Source organism: Mus pahari, chromosome 3 (assembly GCF_900095145.1).
Source record: "Mus pahari chromosome 3, PAHARI_EIJ_v1.1, whole genome shotgun sequence".
In the NCBI taxonomy this organism is placed as follows: Eukaryota; Metazoa; Chordata; class Mammalia; order Rodentia; family Muridae; genus Mus; species Mus pahari.
The window spans coordinates 109,363,809-109,384,149 of NC_034592.1; the positions used below are offsets into that span (position 1 = coordinate 109,363,809).

General features: G+C 40.2%; 1 protein-coding gene across 1 annotated transcript in view; it reads right to left on the reverse strand.

Moving 5' to 3' along the window:
• The window catches only part of Fam227b (family with sequence similarity 227 member B), a 150,621-nt gene that overhangs the window by 102,367 nt on the left and 27,913 nt on the right, over positions 1-20,341 (reverse strand). Inside the window, exons 10-11 of the mRNA XM_021192197.1 lie at positions 17,240-17,366; positions 4,259-4,393 (exon numbers count right to left, since the gene is read on the reverse strand). Coding sequence (XP_021047856.1) covers positions 4,259-4,393; positions 17,240-17,366 — 262 coding nt within the window. The remainder of the gene's footprint in view (positions 1-4,258; positions 4,394-17,239; positions 17,367-20,341) is intronic.

Sequence of the window (20,341 nt, forward strand, 5' to 3'; positions counted from 1 at the left end):
AACTTTCTCTTTTTGTTTCATCTGGTTGAAATATTCACAAAAGCTGTCTTTAAGTGCAGTTTTGTTTTTTCTGCTTTAGACTGATGGTTAGTCTCTCAGCTGTGTTTGTATTTGGCTTGTTAAGTTCTTCAGTCCCAAGGGTTCTATCTGGTTCTTCTCCATGCTAACTCCGGAGAGCTCTCGTTCTAACTCATGGCATCTTTTCTATGTTACTTTCTCTCCGTAGCTGCTCATTTTTCATTGACCTTCCTTGGAATCAGCCTCTGAACACCTTAGCAGGCACCTCATCAAATGTAAGGTTAGTTGCCAGAAAATCACTATGCTCTATCTGTTGATAACATGTCTGGGAAAGTTCTTTCTCGGCATGTCACCATGACCATATACATACTCTTACCTTCCCCTGTGCAAGGGTCAGTGTCTCATGTCTGTCACTTATCCCTGGCTTTAAAAAGTACATTTCCAAACAAGCACAGCAGCTATTAAGTGAGGGGACAGTCTACCCTCTGAGTAAGTGCTGCCAGCCACAGTGTGAAAGCATGCAGCACTCCTGCTCCAGTGCATCAGAGACAGCCTCCCTAGGGAAAGCAAGCATTTAACACTGTTGGCTTGGTGGTGCTCTCTGCCTCAAAGAATGACTGTCTCTTAGGCCCAGAACGTCATGTTGGTAAGCTTTCACAAGATTGTCTCATACTGCCCAGCTTTTCCCCCTCCTCAGTTCTCTGTATCACTGTGTTGCTAGGCAACAATTATTCTTACAATTTTACTTCAAATTTTGTTGGCCTGTAATGTTCATTGTTAAGTGTTGATGTGTTTTATAAAGTATGTACTGTATGTATCACTGACTTCACTATTAATTTGTCCAGTGTTGATGATGCTTCCCAATGATGAGAAGAGGAAAGTGTTGGCTTAATGATAAGGGAAGTTTAATCAGCTATATCCATAACTCTAAAAATAATAGTATAAAAAATATATTGAGGCAGGAGAGATGCTCGGCAATTAAAGATAATTGCTGCTCTTGCAGAGGACCTGGGTTTGGTTACAAGCACCAGCACTGGACGGTTCACAGCTTTATGAGACCAGTTCCAGGGGATTTGATGTCTTCTTCAAGGCCTCGTAGGCATGGTGGCTCATGATTTTAATTCCAGCACCCAGCAAAGGCAAAAGCAGGCAGACCTCCGAGTTGAAGAACAGTCTGCTCTATGTAGCCAGGTCCTGTCTCAAAACTACTTTAAAAAATTTTAAATTTTGGGGTATTGGAGAGATGGGTTGGTGGTTACGAACACTGGCTGCTCTCCTAGAGAGTTTATCCCGCACGGGAGCTCACAACTGTCCGTAAGTCCAGTTCTAGGGGTCTCTGAGGGCACCAGGCGTGCATGTGGTGCTTAGACATATATGCAAGAAGAAAACACTAATTCACATAAAATAAAAATAAACTATAAAAATGTTACATTTTTCTTTTACAGAGATGTATTTATCATAATCTAATATTATTGTGAATTATTTTCTGCATGTTTATGTATTGTTTACATTGATATAGATGGTCTTTATGATCTGAGAGTAATTGTAGACAGTATTTTAAATATTTTTATGTTTATATTATTTAAAAAACTTGAATAATGTTTAAAAATATTTTATATAAAATGTTTTGATAAAATCCATAATTCCATTCAGTTTACCCACCAACATTACATGTTTTCTGTCCCCTCTTTAAATAACCTCTGAGTGCGACTAGTGCTTTCTGTAAGTGCATGGGTGCATGGGTCTCAGATCATCTGCTGAGTATGGACAGTCTTTCCAGGGCCACCCCCCTGAAGAAACCGGACACTGCCTTCCCCAGGAGCCCTCAGTTGCCAATATCCTCTTCTATAGCTCCTCAATCTTCCTTCTGGGATTTTGGCTAGCTTGATCTTGTGCAAGTCTTGGGCACACAGTCCTAGTCATCGTGAGTTCATGAATGAGATACCGTTTCATGCCAGACATCTCTCTCTTTGGATCTTGGGATCTTTCCTCCCCATCTTCCATGATGATGCTGAGCTTTGAGAGGATACATGATACAGATGTCTCATTTAGACCTAAGCTTGCCAGCTCTTGCTCTCAGCATGCTGACTGGTTGTGGGTCACTGTATTAATCACTATCTATGGCAAAAGAATCTGCCAGATGGAAAGCACAGCTAGTCCTGGCCTATCTTCTTCCAGTTAGATAGATATTTGTTAAGCATCAAAACAGGGCATTAAGTGAGAGAGGGGGTTGCCATCCCACAGCCAAAACTCTGACCTATAATTTTCCCTGTCTGAAAGAACTACAGGGATGGAAATGGAGAGGAGCCTGAGGAAAACAAGGTCTAGTGACAGGTCCAAAGTGGGATTCAGCTCAAGGGGAGGCCCCAAGGCCTGACACTATTACTGAGGCTATGGAGTGCTCACAAAAAGGGACCAATCAGGATGTACTCCAAAAGACCCAACAAGTAGCTAAGAGTCAGATGTAGATATTTGTACCCAACCAATAGACAGAAACTGTTAACTCCTGTAGTTGAATTAGGGAAAAGCTGGAAGAAGCTGAGGAGGAGGGCGACTCTGTAGGAGGTCCAGCAGTCTCAATTAACCTGGACCCTCAAGATCTCTCAAACACTGGACTACCAACCAGGCAGCATACACCAACTGATATGAGACCCCCAACACATATACAGCAGAGGACTGCTGGGTCTGGGTTCAGTCAGAGAAGATGTACCTAAACCTCAAGAGACTGGAGGCCGCAGGGAGTTTAGAGGTCTGGTGGGGTGGGTGGTGGGTGGTGGGTGGTGGGTGGTGGGGACATCCTCGTGGAGACAGGGTGGCAGGAAGGAGGTATGGGAGGGTGGAGCCAGAGGGGAATAAAATCTGGAGTATAAATAAATAAATAAAAGATTAAGTTAAAAATTGAATGCTATAAAAATTCATATTATACCAGAAATCTGTGAAATGGAAGAAACATTAAAATTTTTTGACAGGCAAGTAAATACACAATAGGAATGCACACAGACAGTCTTAATGGACTTCTTTAACTCTCCAGTGGCAAAACTTACCTGGTAAGTCATAGCTCTGTGGAAGTGGGAGGTGACAGCACCCTACCCCCTCAGATTGGAAGGGACTTGACTCTCACAGCACTCACCTGGTACAATGACAGATTCTTGCCAGTACTAAAGCATGCTACTAAAAAAGCATATCTTTTGTGCCTTGACTTCTAGCATGTAGGATCTTTTCTGGTTTATGTATGGCATTCTAGAAAGCTTATTAAGCTTATCAGTAGCAAGCAAGTCATTTCCTATAATTACTACTAGATAGGAATCATGTGCCATGGTATTTATACAGCTAAAAGTAGGAAACCATTTGTGATCAATCACTTCTAAATGTTCAGATCTTAAAAGCCCTAATGAACTAGTTAAATAATTGTAGCATCATACATTAGCCAAAGAGTAGACCGAAAGGTCACCCATTTTTGCCTCGTTTATCTGAAGGAAAACACCAGAAGGTAGCTCTCTCCACATTGTGCTCAACTGAAAAGCCTTCACCCTGATCCAGCTGGTTAGAAGTAAAACCTGTATATCAAGACTGTGTTTGGTACTGAAGTCACAGCATAAATATGAGAGAAAGAAACTTGTCTTTAAAAGTTCATTAATTTAGAGTAGTTAAGGAGTTCTGATTTTTGTGCAGCAGTTTTAGGCACAGAATTCAAGAAACAGGAGAAAATACAAAGATATTTCAAAGCAAATTGATATTTTAATTTTCCTATAAGTGGACTATTTAATAAATAAGTCATTTTGAAGAGAAAAGGTGAGGAAATACTCATACTCCTTATCACAAAATAAATTCCAAATGGATTCAGTGAGTCCGTCAAATACAGAAGCAAGAAAGCACCAGGAAAAACCACAGGTAAGCAATTGGATGACCTTATTAAGTCTTGACCAAGTGCAGCAAGACTTAAACTCTAAAGGAAATATGATTTAAATGTATTAAATAAAAAAGTTAAACTTCTCTGCTGCAAGACACTTTGCTATCTGGTTAGCCACACAGCCTACGTGAGAACATCGTAGCCCTAAAGATCGACACAAATGTGTTGCAGCAGGTGGACAGGAAAAAGCCTCAAGACACACTGCAATGACAGCTATTTACAGATTAAATGACATTCTAGATCATCCCTAATTGAATTGTTAGAAAAACAGACAAATAACTAGCCTAGCATACTTGACAGTGTCCACACTTAAGTTGCCACATTACTTACTGCCTGGTATGTGCTCCTTGATGGGAATGATCCCCCTTCTCAACTTCACAGGTACACGCCTGCTGCCATGAATGGTGGTTGTGCAGAGGTCTTGCAGTTTCCAGTGGTTCCAAAAGCCAGTTTCAGGCTTTAGACCTGTTAATATAATGTGCATATTTAGCCAATCAGATTTTTACTAACAAAGTAGAATTTTCTACTCCTATTGTAGCAGATCCTCTGCCACAGGGCTCCACACCCAAAAAGCACTGACAGGGAGTGAGCCTCCCAGAAGTGCAGACAGGCCTGTGAGTGCAGGTAGGACCACCACTGCTGTTCAGAGGAATCTTCCCGGAACCCTCGGGACACAGGAACTGAGGGGTGGCCTGGGACAGGAGTCTTCCAGTCTCTGTCTCCCCCCAGAGCTGATCCTGTGCCACAGAGCTACATACACAAATACCACCAGGAGAGAGCTGGTCTCCCAGGAGTGCCTACACACCTTTGAGCACAGGTAAGACCACCACTTCTCTTCAAATTCCTGGCCCAAGAGGGAACCTCAGAGAGCCATCAGGACACAGGAACCAAGGATCAGCTGGGGACAGGATCCTTCTGGACTCTATCTGCACCTCAGAGCTGACCCTGTACCACAGCTCTCCATACCCAAATTCCTCCTGGAGAGAAGTGGACTCCCAGTAGTACTGAGATATAGGCTTGCAGGAGGGACAAGCCAATGTTAGAGACAGCAAGACCAGCTAACACCAGAGATAACCAGATGGCAAAAGGCAAGTGCAAGAACATAACTAACATAAACTAAGACTACTTGGCATCATCAGAACCCAGTTCTCCCATCACAGTGAACCCTGGTTACCCCAACACACCAGAAAAGCAAGACTTTGATTTAAAATCATATCTCATGATAATGATAGAGGAATTTAAGAAGGATATAAATAACTCCCTTAAAGAAATATAAGAGAACACAGGTAAACAGGTAGAAGCCCTTAAAGAAGAAACACAAAAATCCCTTAAAGAATTACAGGAAAACACACACACACACACACACACACACACACACACACACACAAAACAGGTGAAAGAATTGAACAAAGCCATCCAGGATCTAAAAATGGAAATAGAAACAATAAAGAAAAACACAAAGGGAGACAACACTGGAGATAGAAAACTTAGGAAAGAGACCAGCAGTCATAGATGCATGCATTATCAATAGAATACAAGAGATAGAAAACAGAATCTTAGGTACAGAAGATATCATAGAAAACATTGACACAACAGTCAAAGAAAGTGCAAAATGCAAAAGGCTCCTAACCCAAAACATCCAGGAAATCCAGCACACAATGAGAAGACCAAACCTAAGGATAATAGGTATAGAAGAGAGTGAAGATTCCCAACTTAAAGGGCCAGTAAATATTTTCAACAAAATTATAGAAATAAAACTTCCCTAACCCAAAGAAAGAGATGCCCATGAACATACAAGAAGCTTAGAGAACTCCAAATAGATTGGACCAGAAAAGAAACTGCTCCTGTCACATAATAATCAAAACACTAGACACACTAAACAAAGAAAGAATATTGAAAGCAGTAAGGGAAAAAGGTCAAGTAACATATAAAGGCAGACCTACCCTATCAGAATTACACCAGACTTCTCACCAGAGACTATGAAAGCTACAAGATCCTGGGGGAGATCTCATACAGACCCTAAGAGACCACACATGACAACCCAGACTACTATACCCAGCAAAACTCTCAATTATCATAAATGGAGAAACCAAGATATTCCATGNCAAAACCAAATTTACACAATATCTTTCCACAAATCCAGACCTACAAAGGATAATAGATGGAAAACTCCAACGCAACAAGGGAAAAGAAAGTAATCTCCTTTCAACAAACCCAATAGAAGATAATCTCTTACCATCAATGGACTCGGTTTCCCAATAGAAAGACACAGACTAACAGACTGAATACACAAACAGGATCCAGCACTGTGCTGCATATGAGAAATGCACCTCAGTGTCAAAGACAAACACTATCTCAGAGTAAAGGGCTGGAAAACAAATTTTCAAGCAAATGGTCCCAAGAAACAAGCAGGAGTAGCCATTTTAATATCTGATAAAATTGACTTTGAACCAAAAGACATCAAAAAAGATAAGGAATGACACCTCATACTCATCAAAGCAAAAAATCTACCAAGGCGAACTCTCAATTCTGCACATCTATGCTCCAAATGCAAGGGCACCCAGAATTCTCAACCGAGGAATATCAAATGGCTGAGAAGCACCTAAAGAAATTTTCAACATCCTTAATTATCAGGGAAATGTAAATCAAAACAACCCTGAGATTATACTTCACACCAGTCAGAGTGGCTAAGATAAAAAATGCAGGTGCCACACACACACACACACACACACACACACACACACACACACACACACACACACTCACAGACAAATAAGAGAAATCCTTTTAAATAAAAGATAAAGGGCACAGAAGCCTATAATCCCAGCTTTAACACTACAGAGGGAGAGGCAGGATAGTTGTTTTATTATTATTATTATTAGATGTTTTCTTCATTTACATTTCAAATGCTATCCCCTTTCCTAGTTTCCTCTCTGAAAATCCCCTATACCTTCCTCCACCCCCTGCTAGTTCAGCATGTGCCCAGTCTTCACAATGTACTCCATGCTAAGATACAGAAGGTGAGCCTGCCTTGAAGGAAAAGAAATTAAAGACAGTTGGAAAACTAGTGTTACCAAAAAAAAAAAAAAAAAAAAAAAAAAAAAAAAAAAAAAAANTAGGTACAGAAGATATCATAGAAAACATTGACACAACAGTCAAAGAAAGTGCAAAATGCAAAAGGCTCCTAACCCAAAACATCCAGGAAATCCAGCACACAATGAGAAGACCAAACCTAAGGATAATAGGTATAGAAGAGAGTGAAGATTCCCAACTTAAAGGGCCAGTAAATATTTTCAACAAAATTATAGAAATAAAACTTCCCTAACCCAAAGAAAGAGATGCCCATGAACATACAAGAAGCTTAGAGAACTCCAAATAGATTGGACCAGAAAAGAAACTGCTCCTGTCACATAATAATCAAAACACTAGACACACTAAACAAAGAAAGAATATTGAAAGCAGTAAGGGAAAAAGGTCAAGTAACATATAAAGGCAGACCTACCCTATCAGAATTACACCAGACTTCTCACCAGAGACTATGAAAGCTACAAGATCCTGGGGGAGATCTCATACAGACCCTAAGAGACCACACATGACAACCCAGACTACTATACCCAGCAAAACTCTCAATTATCATAAATGGAGAAACCAAGATATTCCATGNCAAAACCAAATTTACACAATATCTTTCCACAAATCCAGACCTACAAAGGATAATAGATGGAAAACTCCAACGCAACAAGGGAAAAGAAAGTAATCTCCTTTCAACAAACCCAATAGAAGATAATCTCTTACCATCAATGGACTCGGTTTCCCAATAGAAAGACACAGACTAACAGACTGAATACACAAACAGGATCCAGCACTGTGCTGCATATGAGAAATGCACCTCAGTGTCAAAGACAAACACTATCTCAGAGTAAAGGGCTGGAAAACAAATTTTCAAGCAAATGGTCCCAAGAAACAAGCAGGAGTAGCCATTTTAATATCTGATAAAATTGACTTTGAACCAAAAGACATCAAAAAAGATAAGGAATGACACCTCATACTCATCAAAGCAAAAAATCTACCAAGGCGAACTCTCAATTCTGCACATCTATGCTCCAAATGCAAGGGCACCCAGAATTCTCAACCGAGGAATATCAAATGGCTGAGAAGCACCTAAAGAAATTTTCAACATCCTTAATTATCAGGGAAATGTAAATCAAAACAACCCTGAGATTATACTTCACACCAGTCAGAGTGGCTAAGATAAAAAATGCAGGTGCCACACACACACACACACACACACACACACACACACACACACACACACACACACTCACAGACAAATAAGAGAAATCCTTTTAAATAAAAGATAAAGGGCACAGAAGCCTATAATCCCAGCTTTAACACTACAGAGGGAGAGGCAGGATAGTTGTTTTATTATTATTATTATTAGATGTTTTCTTCATTTACATTTCAAATGCTATCCCCTTTCCTAGTTTCCTCTCTGAAAATCCCCTATACCTTCCTCCACCCCCTGCTAGTTCAGCATGTGCCCAGTCTTCACAATGTACTCCATGCTAAGATACAGAAGGTGAGCCTGCCTTGAAGGAAAAGAAATTAAAGACAGTTGGAAAACTAGTGTTACCAAAAAAAAAAAAAAAAAAATGCAGGTGCCAGCAGATGCTGGCAAGGATGTGGAGAAAGAAGAACATTCCTCCATTGCTGGTGGGATTGCAAGCTGGTACAACCACTATGGAAATCAGTTTGATGGTTCCTCAGAAAATTGGACATAGTACTACTTGAGGACCCAGCACTACTACTCCTGGGCATTTAACCAGAAGATGCTCCAATGTATAATAAGGACACATGCTCCACTATGTTCATAGCAGCCTTATTTATAATAGCCAGAAGCTGGAAATAACCCAGATATCACTCAACAGAGGAATGGATAACAGAAACTGTGGTACATTTACACAATGGAGTACTACTCAGCTATTAAAAACAATGAATTTATGAAATTCTTAGGCAAATGGATAGAAGTAGGAAATATCATCCTAAGTGAGGTAACCCAATCACAAAGGAACACATATGGAGTGCACACACTGATAAGTGGGTATTAGCCCAGAAGCTCAGAATAGCCAAGCTTCAATTCACAGACCACATGAAGCTCAAGAAGAAAGACTAAAGTGTGGCTACTTTGGTCCTTCTTAGAAGAGGGAAGTATACCCATGGGAGGAGTTACAGAGGCAAAGTTGGAGCAGAGATTGAAGGTAAGACCATCCAGAGACTGACCCATCTGGAGATCCATCCCATATACAGTCATCAAACCCAGATACTGTTTTGCCAACAAGTGCTTGCTGACAGGAGCCTGATATAGCTGTCTCCTGAGAGGCTCTACCAGTGCCTGACAAATACAGAGGTGGATGCTTTCAGCCAACCATTGGACTGAGCACAGGATCCCCAATGGAGGAGCTAGAGAAAGGACCCAAGGAGCTGAGGGTTTTGCAGCCCCATAGAAGGAACAACAATATGAACCAACCATTACTCCCAGAGTTCCCAGGGACTAAACAACCAACCAAAGAATACACATGGAGGGACCCATGGCTCCAATCGCATAAACTAAGGATATGTAGCAGAGGATGGCCTTGTTGGTCATCAATAGGAGGAGAGGCCCTTGGTCTTGTGAAGGCTCGATGCCCCAGTGTAGGAGAATGCCAGGGCCAAGAAGGGGGAGTGGGTCAGTTGCTGAGCAAGGGGTGGGCGGAGGGGATAGGGGACTTTTGGGGGGGGGACCAGGAAAGGGGATAACATTTGAAATATAAATAAAGAAAATATCTAATATATATATATATATATATAAAGAATTCAGTAAAGGAGTGAGTGGTTGTGGCCAGGGCTCTAGGTTGGTTCATTTGAATTTAATAATTACCCCTGTAATTATTTGCTGTATCTAGAAACAGTGTGACCCCAAGAAGGGTACATCCTCAGGTGTTAAAATATAAAATGAAAAAGATACAATAAACAATTAATGCAACCTGGTGGTGAACTACCCTTCTGTTTCTGGGATAAACTCTGCAGTGTGGTGTGTGTATGTGTGTGTGTGTGCGTGTGCGTGTGCGTGTGTGTGTGTGTGTGTGTGTGTGTGTGTGTGTAAAATGTAGAGAGAAATAGTGTGTTGGTTCTTCTTCAAAGCTATGAGATGTGCTCTCATATGAACATCTTTCACTAGATTTAATGTTCAGCCATTATTCCTTCTCTGTTATATTGAAAACTTCTACTCTCTTGTGTTAGAGCCTTTGTTTATTGAATTTCATTTCCTCTTCCATAGTTTATCTGATATTTTGTTGGGTATCTGTACAATAGCTTCATAAGAAAAAGGTGAATTCAAAGTAACTTTCTTAAAAGGATTTGTACATCTGAAAAATTCCTCGACTTCATTCTTATCCTCACTTGACGGTTTGTTTGGGTTTAAGTTATGAGTAATTTCCACTTCAAGTTGCTAAGTTGTTGCTCTATCCCAGCATTCAGAGCTGCTCACCAGCAGCTCAGTGGCATTCTGTTTTTGATCTCTCTGTTCTCTGGAAGTTCTGAGCATTTTCTTTTTGTTTTCAAGGTTCTGAGAGTTCACAGTAAAGTCTGCAACACTCTGAGATTTTTATTCCTTGTCCTACTGTCTTCCAAAGCAGAAAGTCAAGTCTTTTCAAATATGAGAACTTTTAAATGTACATACTCCTTCTCTGGATTAGTTTGTTATTCTCTTTTTGGATATAATATAAAAACTGAAATCTAAAAATAGAAGAGGGGAAGGTTCAGTTTTTCCACATGAACTTAAATGTTAGATCATGGGATTTTTTTTCAGCTTTCTTCTCCTCCTTCTCCTCCACTTCCTTCTCCTTCTCCTTCTCCTCTTCCTCCTCTTCCTCTTTTCTCTTCTTGGTCTTCCTTCTCCTCTTCCTCCTCCTCTTCCCCTTCCTCCTCCTTCTCTTCTTTAGAATATACATCAAAGGCCAGAAATTATCTCCAGAGGAATTTGCTTTGCTATACTTTTTAATATTTAGTTTTGTTTTTAACTCTGGTCAGTTATTTTCTAAGTTCCTTTATTTTTTTCTTGAGCAGTATATTATTTAAGAATAGATTTCTTTTGTTTTTGAATTTGGAAATATTTATGGGATACATTATCATAACTCAACACATGTATACAATATATAATAAATCATGGTTAAAACATTTCTCTCTCATCAACTGTTAATTTTATATGTTGAGAATTTCATATTTTTCTAGTAATTTTGAAATAGATTATAATGCTGTTTTAACCAGTAGTTTCTCTATTGAGTCTAGCAGGCATTAGATATGACTTCTCCATTCTGGTTTTGATGGTTTTGATGCTCCTGATTCAGTCCCTCCTCTGCTCTTACCAGACTTTTGTGACCATCATTCTATTGTGTTGCTCCAAAGACATTGTAAATGGATGAGAACATACAGTATTTGTTTGTCTGGCTTGTTTCAATAGCCTATTGACTTCAAGTTCCCTCCATGCTGCTGCAAATGGCAGCACTTCATTTTTAAAAGAAGGGCTTTGTAGAAGACTCCTTATATACACACATGACATTTTCGTTATCCATTCATCCAGTGGGGTTCATCACGACTGATGTGCTGCTTCAGCTATTGTGAAGTTGGGTACATATTTCTTATTTTCTATATGCACAAAGGCATTTTAGTTTGGTCATATGTCTTAATTTATTGCCGTCTATCCAAAGACTCAACATGCTCAGCTTAGTTTATAGACCTTGTGAGTAGGAACATTTGATTTTTTGCCTTACTATATGGAGAGATGTTATAAATGTTTTCTGTATTTGAAAGTAATCGTCACCTTTCATTTTCAGTGTTCTGTACAGTCATTACTCCACACTGTTCATTACGGCGTTAGACCTTTTCCACAGTTCGGGTTTTTGTTTTATTCTTCTTTCAGTCACTAGGAGAGCTATACTAATTTTCCTGAATTATTATAGCAGCTGTGCTAATAACTTGAGACCGTTTCCTTGGGTTCATGTAAATGATTTGATTATGCATTTGTTAGAATAATTCATCTATTTTACTTATTTTGAACTGTGTCCCAGCATGTAACTGTCCTACCTTAAAATTGAGATCTTTCTACTTGGTCACTCAGGTGCCGGGTCTGCAGGCATGTGCACAGTTGTTCATTTGGCTTGCCAATTATTTCAACAGGAGGTATTTGCTTTCTTTTGATAGTTCCCCCACACACACCCTGAGTTTTGTTAACATTTCTTCCAGGAATTGCTTATTTTTTCATTCTATTAGAGTATTTTCTGAGTAGAAAAAATTTTAATTATGATGAAATCCAGTTTACCAAGATTTTCTTTTATAAATTAAGATTTCACACCTGAGAAACTATGTCCCAAACTAAGGTGCAAATTTTTCTGTCTATGCTTTGCTGCTAACATTCTTTTCCTGATGATACATACTCCATGTCTAAGGGCCTTTGAAAAGGTCTGTCAACAAGCCAAGGTAGGATTGTACCAAAGTTCACTTAGTGGACCAAAGAATGTATTAGGTTTGCTTATAGAGAGATGGGTGAGCAGTTATAAGCAGAAGTGTGGGTGACCTTAAAGCAGCCCCATGGGAAGTTTTACACCCAACAATGATGATGGCTTCTCCCTGGCTGCATAGGTGGGGCACTCCTCCCCTCATCACTTCCTATCTATATCTTCTAGCTTCTCCCTCAGGTCCCAAGGCCACATGAAATTAGGGCAGAATTGTATATAACAGACTGAGGACTTAGCTAAGTGTCTCATGACCCTAGCCATCATCTTCTTTTAGGAAGGAAGGTAAATAGTCACCAGGCCCATCTGTGATGAGCTACTGTGAGCAGGCACAGTAGAACTCCTGAACCCATCTGATCTAATGCAAGCCTGGCATTTCCCTGTTAATCTTTTGTCTGGCTGTAATACACAGTGTTGGAAGTGCAGGACTGACACCATCTACTGTCTGTCCTTTCACATTTGTTAATACTTGATTTATGTATTTAGATGTTTTGAGTTAGGTTATCGTGTTGATACACCCAACTCTTTTGTCTTCTGCTTTATCTGATGTAAGCATATTTAACTCTACTCCCTTTTGCAGTAATACAGAGTATCCTCAATCCCTCTGCTTTCAGCAGTCTGTCCACAAAGCTAAAGTGGGTGTGTCATAAGGTAATACAAGCTAGAGTCTTATTATTTGTTTCTTTTACTCTTTTTCTTCTTTCCTTTAAAATACACTCTGTGTGTTCTGAATGGAGAATGCAATCAACTTATATCCAAAGTAGCTGTCAGCAGGAAAGGCCTTCTGCCCATTGTTTGTTAATAAACCATTGTTTTCTATTCTTAGGAAAGGAGATGAGGAGTGCTGCTATTTGCCCTGGGACAAGAGGGAAAGTGCCTTGACAGGCAGGTGAGATCATCTAAGGTTCTAGCTTGTAAAAATGAAACTTATTTGAGAGAGCACAAACGAGAATGGCACCTCAGTTTTCTGCTCAAAATGACCACCTAGGAGAGTGTTTTTCCAGCCACAAAAGCAGAGACCACAGTAGTTATAGCAGAAGGCAGCCAGCCTACATAACTGTCAGTAGCACTTGGAGCGAGTATCTACATGGGACTGGCTCTATAGGATGCAAGATACAAGAAGGAGGGAAGGGTCATGGAAACTTGTGCCAAGCCCCAGAAAGCTACTGAGGTCAGGCAATGTATGGCAGGTTGGATTCCTTGCAAGGAGAGCCCAGGAGACAATCCCACACATCTGTGAAGGTGAAGCCTAAGCCGGGCAGAGATACTGTGAGGCTAGCAATGCTGAAATATTAGAGGTTTACCTAGGAAAGCTGCAGGGAGCCACCTCAAGAGAGGGGCCATATGCACCACAGATGAGACAGGAGTGGGGCTACTCAAGATCACTGGAGGACAGATGGCAGGCAGAGAAGTGCTGCATTTTCCCTGAGCACCTTTGATATTGCTTTTGCATGATCATTCTCACTATTCCATCATTCTTTCCTTGAGGAAGGGGACATTTATGCCAATATATGTTGAATGCATGTAACTGTTGTTTTATTTATAAGGGCTCAAAGTCTTAAGAGATTTTGAATATGGACTTGGAAGAATTCTGGAAGTATATGACTAAAGCAACCTTTATGGTTGAACGGATGCATTATTGCATTGGGAGATAGCCATGATTCTGTGGGAGCTAGGGACAGAATTTCATGGTGTGAATATATGCTATTCCTTTCGGGCTGATGTCTTTGAATACTTCATCCCTAGCTGGTGGCACTATCTTAGGAGGTAGAACCTGTAAAAGATGAGGCCTGGCTGGTGTAAGTAAGTGGCTATGGATGAACTTACAAGCCTGTGTCTTTCCCTGCCTGTCTCCTCACTGTGATGACTAGCCACAAGCTTCTTCACCAAGCCCAGAGCCCCAGCCACCATGCATTCTTTCACCGTGAAACCATGCACTAAAATAAATCTGTCCTTCCTGAAGTTGTTCACTGTCCAGGATTTGGTTCTTGTGAGGAACGCACTGTGCTTTTAACTCTGCAGGTGACATTCCTTAAAGCATTCACTGCGAGCCTGATCTAAAGGTGACAAAGGACCTCAGTATTGCTTGTCTTTAAAGGGCTATTTCTCCATTACTGCAGGACAGTGTTTCCAGGTAAACTCTCCTTGGTTGAAATTTATCACCCCATCCTTAACATACAAGCCTTTGAGAAGCTCCTGGAGTCCAGTGGGGATTTCCTTGTATTTGATACGTTGTTTCACTCTTGAACTTCATTGGCTTGGATCAGTGGTTAGTGGCCCTTTGAGATTCATGCATATACAAGTGTAAGAAGACTTGGCATGTTTTCTATAACCATACCATTGAATGTTTTCTTCTCCTGTATCCAATTTCTCAAGCTAGAACTGTGATCATGTAAAAATTTGCTCATTAAATGTATCCTATAAATCCCACATGCTTTAATTTCATTGGTTTATCTTTTTTGCTCTGTATGATTTAAAACGACTTGTCTTCAAAAACACAGTTCTTTTTTCTGCTTTATATAATCTGACAGTTCTCTAATTTTAATTTTTTTGGTGCTAGCATTTGTTAGGTTCTTTTAAAAATCGTGCCTGTGTTTGTTGACTCTCAAGAGTTAAAGTCATCTCTCTGTTCTAAGTCCTCTCCTTGTGCTCTCTTGAATCTCACCATCTGGACATCCTTCTCTGGCAATATATAACTAGTTTTTCAGGGGCCACTTACTAGAGAATCACTCTGGTCCCTCAGTGGTGTCATGTTTCCTTCCTTTCTTATACATCTGTCACCCCTCATTGCGGCCTCTTCTAGTAGAGCAGTCATGACACTGCGCACTGGGGCTGTGGAGTGCCTTTAAACGGCAAACTTTGAGGGTACTCCTCTGGCTCTGAAGAGCTGGGGGAACTGTAACTGTTTTGTCTGGAGAGAGGGTGACATAGTTTATAGGCAAGGCTTTGATTCTTGGGAAGCATGGTACTGGTTGACCTTGGACTCAGAACTTGTGACTTCTCTGGTTAGCTAACATTCCTGAGAGGTGGTTAACTGGTGAATGGACACCAGGAAGCACTGTTGCATTATTAACCAATTCTCTTCATTGCTAGGAAACTGATTATGAAGTCTGCTCAGGTTCTCAAAGGCTGTGTGCAACACTGACTGGTAGGGCAGTCTGGAGTGGCTCTGCAGCAGTCCAGGAATAGGTTCTTGCATGACTTATTGCTCAGGTCTAGCATACCACGGTGATAGAAAAACCTGCAACTGTAGCAATACAATGGTTAGGGTACCCCTAGAGTGCCATGTACTACTACAAGGTATACCCCCATAGGTCCATGGCTCTGGGTCAAGATGTCACAGGATAGAAGCAGTTTAGGAAACTGAGATCCCAGGGTGTGTGGGAACAATAGCCCTGGTTCAACTTTGGTCATAGTGTGTGAAACAGGGTTACTTGTGGAGTACACAGAGATAAGGTCTGGAGAATTCACATGTGGAAGAACTATATACATAAGATCCAGGTTATGGATGTTCTCAGTGTAACACTGCCTCTGGAGTTTGCCTTAAGATTTAGATTCTAGTGTACATAGCTATATAGATTCACTGCTTCTCTGAAGTCTGGATTGCAGATGAATTTGCTATTTATTATTAGCAATAGCTCTGGTACCCACAGCATCAGCTAACTCAGGCATGTGTAGAGTAACAGCGGTTCTAAGGTCCAATGTGGTTAGCTCTGTATAGTTGTGTCTGTCGTGTCTGAAGTATGTGAAAACACACTGCTGACATATCTGGGGTCTGGTGTAATAATGAGAACACAGAAGCAGCATCCCAGTTTCTAGGGTATGTATGGGTTTGGAGAGGTGGTGTTCAGGGCAGTACAATAGTGTCTCTTTAGAAATGGCAGCTTAACACAAGTCTCTCTGGAAAGTCCTCAACAGCAACATGTATGTCAATGGCAAAAGTCACTAGTGAGGTTGTGCAACAGGCTATGGAGGTCCGTGTTGGTGAACTAAGGGAACATCTAGGAGAGCTGCTAGGGATGTATGGCTGCTACTGAGGTGCTTGGCAGCAAATACTCCTCTAGCCCATTGCAAATCAGGTCACTGTGGACCATAGTACTACCTGCCACATAATGGTTCTGAAGGCTTCTCATTGGTTCTTAGTATTCTGTATGTTTTATATGTGCTGACTTCTCAGGCTGCTGCTTCCCTTTTCCTCTTCCTCCTCCCCTTCCTGCCCTCTTCCTTTCTCTACTGCTTTACTGCAGGTTCTAATGTGACTCTTGAACTATTTTGTTTATGACTACATAACTGAGCTATTTTGTGTTGTTAGATGATAGCAATATTTCCTTCCCTACAATTTTGCTGACATCATTTCTCCCCTGTCTCCTCACACACATAAATGTCAGTTTTAAGGAAATTCTGTCTTCTATAATAATTCCACCACTTGAAAACGATTTGGCTTGCCAGGTATGGTGGTGTACACTATTGATCCCACAGGCAGATCTCTGTGAGTTCTAGTCCAGCTTAGTTTACATAGTAGCTATAGGACTGTCAGAGCTATGTAGAGAGACCCCCATCTCAAACAAAACAAAACAAAAAATGATTTGGCTTATAATGTTAAACAATTTTGACAATTAAAATTTAAGAATAAATTAATGATTACTTAAAAACAGACATTGGTATGACATGTTTTATAGGTCACCAATGTTTTGGTTGGAGCAAATACTCAATCTAAAAAATTTATAGTCAAATAATCCATACTTAAATGGCATATACATACCTGACAACCAAAGAAAAATTGTATTTCCTAGGTCTTCTTTGAAGTTATCATTGAAGAGGCTGCAGGACTCTGGAAATGATTCCTGGAAGGTTGTGTAGACAGCTTGAGTCAAACAGTCAGGATACATCTGCCCAATGGAGCCATGTTAGTGGAGATACATAGATATATACATGTATGTATAACAAATGTAACAAGATCAAAGAATGATTTTGTGACATATATGTATTCCTTGTTTTCTGATGGCTTTCCTTTAACCATTTTATTGCTTTTTTTTACTCTAATTAAGGAACATGAGCAAAAAATCAGTTACAAACTGAGTCTATCTGGAAGCACTTTGTGGACATTCCTGACTAAGGGTAAGGTGAGTTGGGCATAGCTTGACTAGTTACTCTTTTTTTTAAAATGTAAATTTCAACATTTTTTCTAGAATATCACCAGAGTAATGTATCTCATAATCCCCACTCCTGTTTCCTCTCCTTCACTTCCTCCTGTGTCCCCTCTCACACCCTCTCAAATATACATATCACCTATTGAGTCTGTTTAGTGCTGCTCATGTGTACTTGTGTTCAAGACTAAGCACTCGGGATTGGATAACCTATCAGGGGACTCATCCTTAAGAAAACTGGTTCTCCATCTCAGCAGTCATTATTTGTTGCTAGGGGTGAAGCCTTGTAAGAATGTCCCTGTCCACACTGGTATGTCTACTTGTATTCTTAATACGCAGGTCACATTTAGGACACCCCATCATTTCCCTGTCTCTGTCATGTCTAGAGGACACTGTCTCATAGCAGGTATTCTGGTCCTCTTCTGGCTTTTACAGACTTTTCCTGTGACTTAGGTGCAGGGATTGCAGTGTGGATATATCAATTAGGGGTAGATACTACATGGTCACTTATTTTCTGTTTTTGATCAGCTGTTTATCTCTGTAATCGTCTGTTTGCTCAAAAAGAAACTAATTTGATGAGCAATGATAGCTGCATTTATCTGTGGGTATAAGATATATTTAGAATACAGTTAGAAATTATGTGGATTTAGGAAGATTTAGTAGGTTTGGGGTCTTTGAGCACTCCAGTCATAAGTAACTGTCTTCACTAGCTATTGATTTCATTTAATCTCATGAGCATAATGAAAAGCATATTTGAAATATTTGTTACTCATTCATGTAAGTTTATATGTTATAATCAATATTAAATATTAAAACTATAATCAGATATGAACAAAATCACAGCACTATGACATTTTCATGGTTAGATGAAGGCCTCCATCTTCCTCGAGTCTCAGCCCCAGCCTCACTCTTACTTGTTGTGCTCTGGAAGAAGTCAGAGAGACATGGAAGAAGTCAGAGGGACATGGAAGAAGTCAGAGGGACATGGAAGAAGTCAGAGGGACATGGAAGAAGTCAGAGGGACATGGAAGAAGTCAGAGGGACATGGAAGAAGTCAGAGGGACATGGTAGGAACCATGTTCAGAAGAAGAACAGGCTATGGTGAGCCCAGCAGTTCCACCTGATCCTAGCAAGCATAGGATATGTTTCCTCTATTATTCCCTACCTAGTGCCTCCGCTGGGGAAGGCCTATGCTTTGCTTGGAAGCCCATTTTACCCAGAATTAAGTCTGCTATAGGAATATGTACAATATGCAAGAATAATTAATTAGTGAGATAGGTTAGTGGGTAAAATCCTGAAAACCTGAATTTGACCCTTGGAAGCTATGGTGGGACAGAGAGTTGATTTCTGAAAGATAGCCTCTCACTTCTGCATGAGGTATGTGCACCCACACTCTTACACACACGTACAAACAGGCAGTAATAATAATACATGTTTTTTTAAAATGTGAGAATATTATAAAGGCTTAGATACCCCTCAAGTTGAAAAGTTCCTTAGGAGGGATAGCACCAACCCACACATGCTTCTCTGGGATGGAAGTCAGATTTGATCTGACCTATCTAGCATGGAGTGTTCTTAGCTATTGTGTCTTTTTCCTGCAGCTGGGGTACTACCAAGTTGGCCTATCCAAAGAGACTCCTACTGTTTTCATGTCAAGCTGCACTGTTCCCTCTACCTCCTATTTCAGGTGATCCATTGACCAGCCCCTCTCAAGCTGTGCTCCTACTTGACAGGCTAACTTTCAGATACTCCAGCTATTACGTTTTTCCTTGAGAGGTAAACATCAAGAGAGACCATACTTTTATATTAAAGACCACAGTGTATTGTGGTACACTGAATTCAGGTAACTATTGATAATCATAAACTAAGACTCCATTTGATTATAAAGTTTTAGAAATCTAGAAGTCCTTAGTGATAACTGTCATGCACCAACTATTGAACCAAAAGATACACATGTTCTATTTCCCAGACCTGTAAATGTCAGTTAGTACAGAGCTGAAGATGCTACTGGGCAGATTAGAGCTTTTTAGATTAACTAGTGGATTCTAACTGTAATTACTAGTATTATTCTGAGGGAAGATGAGCAGACTGACTCCAGATGAGGAGAAGGCAGAGTGACAGTAGAAGTAAGCACGCAGTGATAGATCTGTAGATCAGAGAGTATGGTCATGTCCTGACGCTAGAAACAAAAAGAAATCGAGGATCAACTCCCTGGGGTTTCTAAAGAAAACAGCATTGCTGATACCTTCATTTTAGACTCATATTCTATTCATCTTGAATTGCTGGTCTCTGTAACCAAGAAAATGAGTTTCTATTGCTTTCAATAACTAAGTTTATTATAATACATACTAGTTTGTAGGAAACTAATATGCTAATTTTAATCAAAACTGCTCAAGTTTGCTGGGACATATTCCTTTTAGGGCATCCTTGACTTGGGTGGTGGCAGGGAGGTGGATGTGTGAGACAAAGAATTCTGTAACATATTGGTGTATCTAATCTTATGCAGTGAGTCATGAATATCTTCATTACTCAATGATCACATATTATCAGTGGAGAATAGATTTTATTAATAGTTAAAATTAAAATGTTAAACAGGTAGAATAAAAGACTTGTCAAGTCCTTTGTGTGTATATGTGTGTGTGTGTGTGTGTGTGTGTGTGTGTAAAATTATGCTTCCTCCTAACAATTACAAAAAGATGGCTTTAGTTTCTTTCCCT